This window comes from Diprion similis, chromosome 3 (assembly GCF_021155765.1).
Source record: "Diprion similis isolate iyDipSimi1 chromosome 3, iyDipSimi1.1, whole genome shotgun sequence".
NCBI classification, from domain to species: Eukaryota; Metazoa; Arthropoda; class Insecta; order Hymenoptera; family Diprionidae; genus Diprion; species Diprion similis.
The window spans coordinates 16,874,823-16,885,946 of NC_060107.1; the positions used below are offsets into that span (position 1 = coordinate 16,874,823).

At 38.0% G+C, this 11,124-nt stretch overlaps 2 protein-coding genes across 2 annotated transcripts; both read right to left on the reverse strand.

Moving 5' to 3' along the window:
• Nucleotides 1-430: 430 nt before the first annotated feature.
• LOC124404694 lies at nt 431-2,661 on the reverse strand. Its single transcript, XM_046879024.1, has 3 exons — nt 2,613-2,661; nt 1,210-1,599; nt 431-962 (listed from the first exon to the last, which is right to left on the reverse strand). Exons 1-3 carry the CDS (start codon nt 2,659-2,661, stop codon nt 922-924), a joined length of 480 nt encoding a protein of 159 aa, XP_046734980.1. The 3' UTR covers nt 431-921.
• A 928-nt stretch (nt 2,662-3,589) lies between these two features.
• LOC124404695 lies at nt 3,590-6,348 on the reverse strand. Its single transcript, XM_046879025.1, has 5 exons — nt 6,195-6,348; nt 5,614-5,845; nt 4,666-5,308; nt 4,176-4,451; nt 3,590-3,969 (listed from the first exon to the last, which is right to left on the reverse strand). Exons 1-5 carry the CDS (start codon nt 6,331-6,333, stop codon nt 3,610-3,612), a joined length of 1,650 nt encoding a protein of 549 aa, XP_046734981.1. The 5' UTR covers nt 6,334-6,348; the 3' UTR covers nt 3,590-3,609.
• Nucleotides 6,349-11,124: the final 4,776 nt, after the last annotated feature.

An 11,124-nucleotide genomic window follows, 5' to 3' on the forward strand; every position in this document is an offset into this window, starting at 1 on the left:
ATCGCAATGAAATACCATGAAATCAAACAGAGCTATGTTAATTTAAATGAAAAAAATCATGAATTACGTGTTATTTCAATGGGAAATATACATCAATCGAGAGGAACCACTTAAAATTAAGATTAAGGGCTCAAATTTTCAGGGAATTTCTTTTTCGATAGAAGGAACAAAATTTTTATGTGTTAGCGAAAAAAATAAAATGTTCGTTTCAAATGAAGCACCCTAGTGTATTCTAGGATATCAAAAGATGATATCATAAATAATTTAAAATTATTTTAAATTTTGAAATTGATCTAGTTGCAATCAATGATGCGCTAACGTGTTTGAAGTGTAATCTGCTTCTACTTTTGATGCCAATTGAACTGATAAAATTGAAATATTTTTTGAAACCTATTAACTACAGAGGAGCAATGAAAGAAATGAAATTTCATTTTTCAGAATAATCTGTAGAAGAAATTCTCCTTATGGTACTTTGCGTCACCACATTCTATTAGGTTTACTTTGGTTTCTCATTGTGTGCGTTAACCGAAGCTATTCACGGTGCGTTGACTGAAGATAAGATTTATTCAAAAGTAATATTCTAACTGCACGGATAAATGGCCAAACACCTTACGTGATAAACATTAATTAATGTATGAATATGACTGGGTGCTCGAATTTCAATACTTTCTATTGATTTTGTCAGACAGGCGCGAACGTATAAACGAATTGTCGTCATATTGTTGATATTTCAGAAACTCGTCAACATTTGACGCCATAATATTCACAGCATTCCCGAAATCTTCTTCTTCTTCTTTTTCCTTCTGAAGGATGTGTCAATATATTCTTAAGTGCTCCTGAAGTCCTCACGAGATTTCAGAAAACTATGCGCAGATCAGCGAGCGTGGAGAGAGTATTGTCTTGCAGATGCAGTCCTTTAGGTTATGTGGACCATGGTGGCTTGGCGTGTATCTGAGGGCTTCCTGGCAGTTTGCAGGTGAGGAGGAGGATGACGGCACAGTCGTAGGATGGGCAACAAAAAAAAACAGGAAACAAAAATAAATTTAAAAAAAAAAACCCAGACCGGAGAGACTGCTCTACAAGTTTCACAACATGTGGAGTAAAGTTCGCAAAATACTCCAAGTCGAAGCAGGGAGAGAGCTTGGATGAGAAAATCCAGGAGACTTAGCCCCGCACAGATAACCAAGTCTTGTATACCTATATACGAACCAGGTGGACCTGGATTTCGCCGCCGACGGTCCAATAGGATCTCCATCAACTGTAACTTGGGGATCACCGTGTTGCCCTGATTCGCGCGGATTTTATAGATGTAGTTGGTGGTTAGTTCGAGCCATCTGATTTGAAATGGAGGGAGGCCACCGAGGTGAAAGGTCACATTATTAGGTGCTGTTTTAATGCATCCTAGACAAGTTCTGAGAGCCGAGACCTGAATCGAGTCCAGTCTAGCGAGATGGGATCCCGGCGTGTCCCTCAAGAGCTGAGCGCCCCAATCCAGGATGGCCCTTACATACCCCTTGTAAACCCCATGGTGAATGCATGGTGGAGTGGAGGGTTGAGCGCTCCAGGAAAGACTGGATATGGCTTTAAGGTGCCGCTGACCTGGCTTGAAAATATCAAATCGTGACGTCATAAATACGTGCAGCGCCTCTGAACGTTGAACGGTGAACTAAGGCCGCTGATTTCATTGGCTTGTTCTGTTAGATCCAACCAATGATGTCAGTTACAGATCGAAACATACTTCTTGTGGACCATAAACGGGCTGCTGTCACATGAAAAACGCGTATACGAATCGAGCCATGTTTACAAAAAAATAACTGATAGTATAAGTTTTCCCGGATAACGTGTGTCCTTTTGTACGTGTGAATCTCCCTGGCGAGGGTGAAAGAAATTGTGGAACAGTGCAATCAGTGAATATTCAACATGCGATAGCTCCGATCGGCCATGTTTGTGTCGCGTGATTTTATTCACTTCATCATTCTTTATTATAAACATTATCAGCGATTTGCCTGAGCAGTGACTGAGATTCACACGTACACTATTATTCAAGCTACGATTTAAAATACTTCCGAGTAAGATTCATACTCTCGTTATCGCAGGATTCGTATAGGCGTTTTCACCCAATTTCCCCGCTTCTGACATCACGAAATATATATATGACATGCCAGGTCAGCGGAGCCTTAAGGACCAGGACGACCCTATAATCCTTGCCGCGGTTATATTCTATGTAGTCTCTCCAGAACAATTTTCTATCCAATAGTAAGCCAAGGAACTGAACTGCGGAAGTGTTCCTAATGGGACAGCCTTTGAGTTGAATTTCAACAGGGTTGGGAACCTGGTATCTTCTCGAAAAGACACAGAGTTAGGTTTTCTCAGTACTCTGTACAAAACCTCTCAGAAAGTGCCAATCGCTGAGCGAGTTTAGAGACTCAGAGACCTCACTTAGAGCTAAATGCAGGTCCTTATTTGAAGAGTAGATGACCACATAATCGGCATAGGTTGGGATCTTTGTATTAGCATGTATGCATTCCACATATATGCATGTATCGCGTTTTGAATAGATCTTAGGTATAGGTTGAATAGGAGGGGGCTTAGGATCGAGCCCTGGGGGAGACCCAGGTTAGTTGTCCTTGGGCCCAATCGGCCCAATGAAGCTTCCTGCATTCTGCCATGCAACACCCTGCTCTGGACAATGTTCTTAATAAATGAAACAATTCGATCAGGAATGCCGTGAGCCAACAACTTTTGAAGCAGGATGTTAAGTATAATGTTATCGAAACCCCCCTCAATCTCCAAAGAAACTGCTGACAAGTATTCTTTTTTGATAAAGGCTAGTCTTATGTCTGTAGTTATTATTGTTACATTGTCTGCTACCGATCTTCCTTTCCGACAACCTAACCTAATACTCCACTACCGACCAGCAACGACTGAGGATATATTCCTGTTGGAATTGATCAAGTTATAAATCACAGTATTTCTTTTTCTTCTCGTCTAGCTGTATCCTGATGGGATAAGTGCCAAAAATCATAATATTCAACATCTCAATTGAAGTTGTAGGGTCTTAAGAGTCTAAATTTGATTCTGCTGTTCAGCATAATTTTTTGCATGTTTTTATTGGCAGATAATTGAAATCAGTACACGAAATGTGACAATCTGAACAGTTGAGGTGTAATTGCAAAATTCATATGTGTGTACATATGTAAAATAATAGTTATCAGAAACAATGATTGTGTGACAGAATAGCGAAATTACAATGAAACTTATCCTTCATGTATGGCTCTTGGTGGAAAATATATGTCAGGAATGGAAAATAACTGACAGTAATCGAAGCCCTTGGCCAGCTACATTTCTTGCACAACAGATACATAGGCGAATATCCGAAATATTGATTACATAGGAATTAGTAGAATAATTAGCATTGGGCTGTTTGATGGTTATATAAGTCCAAAATCGGCATTTGAAAAATCTTTCATTAAACGACATACTGCTTTAGCCGCAGTACGTTCATTTTTACCACAAGGTGTTGTAGCCACAGTATCTTGAATGTTTTCACATTTCCCACGATCTGCAAATGGATGTCCTTTACTTTTCTATGTAAATGATGAATATCGTTTATGACAGATGCTTCGGTTGCCTTGTGCTTTTGGATTTATTTCTCTGATAGAACTGATACTGTGATTTTTTTGATTTACCACTGTTTCTCGAAAGATGATTTTTTTGTGTGGAAGATGCAGAACTTCGACGATGATAATTTTTATAGATGTTTGACCATTGTTGGCTCAGAGTTTGTTTTGAATCGCCAGAGATGGAAGATGAATCTTGATCATTCTCAGAACAGAGCTGCAATTTATTTTTCAACATGGCTGTGTCGCCTATACTAAGTTTTGTAGCTTGCGTCAGTAATGCAAGGTGCAATCTTACTGCCCATGCATGATATACATTCATTTGGTTCCCACGAGGAACGTGATATGCCTGAAGTATGAAAGATTTTGTTGTTACAAACAAATCAATTGATTTTGGTAGTTTAGAAAATATTAAATCATATGATACTTTTGCTAATATAGTTTCTATCATTTAGGCATTACAGTACAAATGGGAACATGCTCAGAAATTGAATTATTATTTCAAACGAATTATGTATGTACGTATATTATATATAATATATATCAACTCCATACCTTCAGGATTTGCGCATTTGGATCAATTTGAACAGCTTTGTCCAAGTATTGACTTGCAGACAGAATATCATCCGTGTGAAACAAATAATATAATCCGATCTCAACGGTTATTTGTTGAATTTGGTAATCAGGATCTTTGCTGTACTTCTTCAATAATTCCAACAAATATGGCAGGGGATTCCAGTGAGTTTCAACTTTTTTCTTACACTCTATGTACGACCATTCTGCCGCAAAATTTGATTCCTTTATTGCAGCCGTGTAATGTGAAAGAGCAGCCTAAAAATTTGTTAACAAATGACTTGCAATTTATTTCTATAGTTTTCACACACTGTCTATGATGTTTTAATTCTTTGTAGTCTCAATTATTCATTAGCCAAATAAAAATAGCATTAATATCTTGGTTCACATCAATGAGGCAATATTATTCAAAAGTAGTTATAAACTGAATATAAATAAATTGACAATATTGTGTATAATTATCAGTCATTACCTTAAAGTTTTGATGGCATTTTTCCTCATATATACCCATGTAATGTTGATAGATCGAAGAGTTGGGTGTCTTTTTAGCTACATAATCCAGACATCCCTTTGCATGAGAACATTCTTTTGCTCGTATTAATCCGAGGGCTAATTGTAATTGCACTTTGCAAGAAGTTGGTTCACCAGCAGCAATTTCCTTATAGCTTCGAGTAGCCTCTGAATATTCTCCAGACTCTCGATACATTTGGGCCAAAGATACACCAAATAAAGCAGATTTAGATAGGTCGTAAGCTTTCTGAAAAGCCAATGATTCATCTTTATCAGGATGGTTACCAACCCAATAATGCCTCCGTCTTGACCTTCTGTACATTTTGCCCAACAAAAAGTGCCATTTGCCATTACTGGGCTCGTGCTGGACAGCCTTTCGTGCAGAGTTGATTGCCATAGAATGATCAGTGACGTGATACAGTGACCAAGCTAAGCATTGACACCCAGATAACATGGCTAATTCCGTTTCATTCATGTCCTTAACAATGCTTATCTCTTTCAGTAGTTCATCTGCCTGTGTCACCTGCCCCAGTTGTTGAAGCACATGGTACTTTGTTCCAAACAAAATGTGTTGTAGAACATGTTCTGCACTTTCTGGTATTTTCCTAATTTTCATTATTATAATATTATTAGATCAGTGAAAAAACGTAAATAATTCGATGTAAAATTTAATCAGTACTTTCAATATAAGTAAAAATTAGAGTAATATTCATTAGAGTACTATATTTTTATAAACTGCGTGTATTCGCGTAATGGGATTTTAGATTTAGATTTCTCTCAACGGGGAATACGTATATGTTGGAAATATCAAACTTTTGGATTAATATATTTAAGGTATTTAGTTTTTCTCGTTACGATGTGATATCAAACTAACGTTGAGGAAAAATGTTATAGTGAATAATATCAGAACCTTTGTTTGATTTCATGAAAACTATCTTCAGCTTCCTTAATGCATTTCATAGCAGTTTGCAGATTCTTGTTCAATACATTTTCATAAGCCAGCATGAGATTGTAAATTAATACAAATTCTGGAAACTCTTCTTGGATATCAATAACTTCTTCAATACGATTCTTATCATCCCATAATTTTTCTCGAGTTTCCGTGATAATTCCCATGTCCCAAGTGAATGGACAGCTAACCCCTGAAAAATATGAGGCTGAAGTTAGTTAATGTATTCAAATGTTGGAATGAAAATTACTATTTTGCACCTTTAGAATACCTGAAAAAGTTGAGTTACGAGATCTGAGTTTGTTGCTGCTGTATGAACAGCTTAATAAATTACAAGTAATCCGAAAGTTGCAAAATAACGACTTTTTCCAAACACGCATCATTGCATTAACATTAAAAACTTCAACCTGATTGAAAAATAGGTGCACACTGGAATTATACACGTGTACCTACTATGTGCTTAAGTCGAAAGCGTTCGGAATTTCTACTCTCAGATATGAGTCAAAATTTTGTTTCCCCACACCTGCTTGGGCAGTTCGAACCCTTCACACTTTCCTGAAACCAGTTTCCCGATCCATCAAATTCCTGAATCGTCGTTTCACCCAAACCGTTGTCACACCGAATCGTCATTTTCATGCAGATTCCCAACAGATAAAATTCCCGAATCATCGTATTGTCCATCTTATGAATTCCTCAAGTCCGCAGGGAAACCGATACGTCAAAACCATAACAATTCGAGAATTTGCTAGGTTGGAAAAATGTCGATTCAAAAATTGTGCATGTAGAAAAGTTGACGGTTCGGGGTTATTACGGGTACTGTGAAACGCCTATTCTGGAATTTGCAAAGTCGGGAAAATGCTGGTTTGGAAATGTGACGAGAAAACGGTGATTTGGATATTTTATTGTTGGTTTTACCGCATTGTTTGGAAATAGGGCACTTTATGCAAGCCGCACAAGCTTCAAAGATGAAAATTTCCAAGCAGGTGTTCGCAAAAATTCATTCAAGATATTCTGTATCAAGTTTTACAGTAATTTAATTTTAATTTTACAGCAAGGAAGCGACAAGGAATATGTCAAACTTATTGACGTAATTTTCTGTACAAAAATGTGTTATTTTGAGATATCGTTTTTTGACACCTTGCTACGCGAGTTATGGATCTCAGCGTTAATATGGAAAAAATTATAAAATACCTGTTTCTTTATGGGGCGGTATTGAACTCATGATGATATCGTTGTAAAAATTCAGAGCAACTTAAATACGTCTGATAGACTCCGAAGACTGAATGACAATTGCGCGAATGTCCTCTTATATGCATATACGGTGTTTACGATGGATTTCAGCGGTGGTTCCCCTGTTCGTGTTGTTCGTCGTTTGTGAGGGGCGGAGGGGGATTTCCCTGTTATACGCGACACGCTATCGCCTGTGATGGCCTGTGCGCACTTCGATGGTGCGCAACAAAGCAGAGAGCGGTGACGACGACCGATAAGGGTGGGTTCACATACGCGTGATCGCGCGGAGCGTGGCTGAGCGGTAACCAATCAAAGTGCTTGAAATCTAGTAAGCAATACATTTCAGGCATTTTAATTGGTTTTCGACCGGATGGTTAGGGTTGGGTTCACATGTGCACGGACGAGTGGTAACTAATCAAAATGCTCGAAATATATTTTTTGACACAGTGTTGGTGTGCGGTAAGTTCGTTTTACCGTGTCTGCCGAGCGTGCGGTGAGTGAATGTTACCTTTACTTAGAATTTCGTTTATTCGTATTGAATGAAAAAATACTGATTGGCAAAAATGATTACAAAATCAAATACTGGTATTTATTGTGTGTACCTAGGGTTACAGGTTCAGATTTTTTTTAATGATTAAATATGTCATAATTAGTATTGTATTTATAGGACATGTAAGGAATATTTTTTGAACGTCGGAACAGGGGTTGATGTTGTGCTTCTAGAAAAAACTCCTAAGCTTTACTCTCGGGAGAGCAAAACAAGGGCATTCCCAAAATAGATGATTCACCGAACGGGAAGGGTGATCGCACCGGCATACCCTGGAAGCAACCAAGCCCATCCTGGCCAGGTGGTCATTACAATTGGTGTGGTTGGCCTTAAGGCTCCGCAGACCTGGCATGTCATATATATATTTCGTGACGTCAGAAGCGGGGTAATTGGGTGAAAAAGCCTATACGAATCCTGCGATAACGAGAGTATGAATCTTACTCGAAAATATTTCAAATCGTAGCTTGAATAATAGTGTACGTGTGAATCTCAGTCACTGCTCAGGCAAATCGCTGATAATGTTTATAATAAAGAATGATGAAGTGAATAAAATCACGCGACAACAAACATGGCCGATCGGAGCTACCGCATGTTGAATATTCACTGATTGCACTGTTCCACAATTTCTTTCACCCTCGCCAGGGAGATTCACACGTACAAAAGCACACACGTTATCCGGGAAAACTTATGCTATCAGTTATTTTTTTGTAAACATGGCTCGATTCGTATACGCGATTTTCATGTGACAGCAGCCCGTTTATGGTCCACAAGAAGTATGTTTCGATCTGTAACTGACATCATTGGTTGGATCTAACAGAACAAGCCAATGAAATCAGCGGCCTTAGTTCACCGTTCAACGTTCAGAGGCGCTGCACGTATTTATGACGTCACGATTTGATATTTTCATTGATATTGCCGCTTATAATCAGCGGCACCTTAACTCGATTAATCACTGTCGAACCAAGGTTTACAGGAGAATTTGCCTGCCAGGGAGCAATAAGTGATCCCCTTGTGTCGTCCAGCTTCCGAAATGTATGATTGGCTAGAAGTGGTGGTGTTATCTTTGGATACTTTTTTTAAATCGGAGTAAAAAAACTCGGTTGTCGAACTCGGCAGACCGATCCCTGATGGATCGGGCCGCCCAGTCCGCAAGCTCGTTACCCCGGATTCCTATGTGGGTGGGGATCCAGATAAAAGCCGGCTGTCTCACAGAATTTTGCATATCAAATATTTTTTGTTTGATTTGAACCAAGATGGGATTGACCCCGCTCTTAGTATGGGGGGTTCCCGAAATTATTGAAGTTTCATCGGTTTTGACCACGGTGTAAGAATAATAGGTGGTCCGGCTGCCCTATCCCCGCAATGCTAAGGCTTGTGATTATTTTAGCATAATTCAGTTCTCGGCCACCAGGCGGATACATGTCGCAAGGGCCAATTGTAAACAATAATGGCGGCACGTTAGGTTTCATGCTCTAAGTTTCAATCACAACAGAGGAGGTATAACCATTGAAATATAAATCGTGAATATAATCAACGATAACGGTGTTCAACGATATAATATTTATTTATTATTTATTTAGATAAGAATACATTTAAATATGGTCAAGACTTGTTGTGTCTGTCATCAACGTGCTTCAGACGCATATGGGAACAACATATCTTTTTTCAACGTTCCGAAAGAAATTGATTTGTATAATAAATGGAAAGACTCAATTGCTCGTATTGGTGTAGTTTTGAAAAAGGTTTTTGGAATACCGACTCCTTACAAGTCATACTAAAATTTAAAAAAAGTGATTTTTTCCCTGATGTTTCGTTATGTTCACGTTACTAACTTCAGCCTCATTATAAAATAGTATCTAATCTATATTGCAGCAATTTTTTGGGATTATCCGGCAAGCAGGAGCTGCCAATGACCACCCTACGCTTTCCTCATTTTTGCAACTTTATAAATTGATATCAATATATCAACTGTTGAAACCCCCGAAATTTGGAAATTGTACAGTTCAAGAAGATACGCACAAGCCTTTAGTTTCATTGGCAGATTACCCAATGATTTTCAAAAAGGATACTACACACATTTCAAAACATTTGCAAGAATTAAAGACAAAGTTAGACTCCATTATCCAAACAACAGAATGGGAATGCGAAGATGTTGTCAGGTTTGACCATGATTATGCGTCGGCTTCGGTTGTCAATTGCATAATATATTATGTAACTGGATTTTTGTGTCGCAAATTAAGAAAACAAAATAAGTGTCAAGTACGTCAGAAAGCTTTTCAGTCTGTTAAAGAAAATGATACTCTCAGCGAAGCAGAATTAATTAATATGAAAACCCGAGGTGGTTTAATTCATAGCAATATTTTTCTGTTTTCTCTTTTATCAGCGATCGAGAAATACTTTTGTAAGCACATAGAATCTGAAAATCGATCTGTATATGAATCGACTGTTTCTGACATGATACAGAATTATAGCTTTTCATTTCCTTGCGAACAACACAAGGATGAAATTGTGTCATATATCATGCACTATTATATAACGATGAGGATGCGACAATGGGCAAAAATTCATACACGGGACATTTTAAAGCAGAGCCGTGAAAAGAGAAAATTATCAAGGTTGATGAGTGCGTAGTTTTTAACAGGAAATTCGTAACGTTGCTGCAATAGAATATTGAAAAAAGGCACAATTTTGTGACTCAAATATTGTTATTGCAAAATAAGTGAGACACATAATGTTTGACTAAACTTCGAAAATTTCATCGCATAATTTCGTGTGTTTGAAAATTTCAAACTTTTATCAATCATTCTGTTGCGGCAACGTTATGAATTTCAACCTCATAAGTTTACTCGTATTTATTTTATATTACTTTACATGTTTTATATATTTTATAATTTGATATTATTGTCATTTTATGTTGGCAACTGCAACTTTTGCTCAAATTTTAATATACATGACACCCTCATCTCCTCTTTTTCGAACACTGTGTGCGCCATAATTGTTTACAATTGACCCTTGCGACACGTATCCGTCTGGTGGCCAAGCACTGAATTATGCTAAAATAATCACAGCCCCCAAGCCGCAGCCGGACCACCTATTATTCTTACACCGTGGTTTTGACCCACAGAGATATTGTAGGTAGAGTGGTGAGTCACCTCTGTAAGTGGAAATACGTTGTGAAAAGATAGAGAGAGCAGACCGCGGAATCCTTGTTATCTCCGACTGATGACGCATGCGCAATAAAGTTTCTTTGTAGATTTGAGATGGATTCGTTTTGCATATAACACAAGTCACCATTTTGATAATTATACGTAGTTTTTCACGTTAAAATGACTTTAATAATATTTTACATCTTCAATAACATACATAACATATTTTGTATAGGTATAATAAGGAACTGTTCTTCTACAGTGTTGCTATTGGGGGATGTTTTATGCATTCACGGTGTACGACACTACCTTTGACTACACATGTATAAGACCGTACCTTAGTTACTTACTTCATGCACTAGTTACGAGTTACCCTTAGAGCATGAGTTACCTTGATCACTATTTTTCACTATTTTTCGTGCTGACAGGAAATATTTCTTGGAGTGAAACTCTATACTAGAATGCAGTTTAATGGCTTTGGTATTCGCAAGTTCGCTCAGCAGCCGAGCGCGACTCTGTTTAAATCGATTGACAGACGCAGAGAGACGT

Coding starts and splice junctions, on each gene's coding strand:
- LOC124404694 (XM_046879024.1), bottom strand. CDS start 2,661: ATGCAGGAAGCTTCATTGGGCCGATTGGGCCCAAGGACAACTAACCTG. Junction 1,600..2,612: donor CCCAAGGACAACTAACCTGG/GTCTCCCCCAGG, acceptor TTTTCAAGCCAG/GTCAGCGGCACCTTAAAGCC. Junction 963..1,209: donor GCGAAATCCAGGTCCACCTG/GTTCGTATATAG, acceptor GCAAACTGCCAG/GAAGCCCTCAGATACACGCC.
- LOC124404695 (XM_046879025.1), bottom strand. CDS start 6,333: ATGGACAATACGATGATTCGGGAATTTTATCTGTTGGGAATCTGCATG. Junction 5,309..5,613: donor TTTCATGAAATCAAACAAAG/GTTCTGATATTA, acceptor AATGAAAATTAG/GAAAATACCAGAAAGTGCAG. Junction 4,452..4,665: donor AATGCCATCAAAACTTTAAG/GTAATGACTGAT, acceptor ACAAATTTTTAG/GCTGCTCTTTCACATTACAC.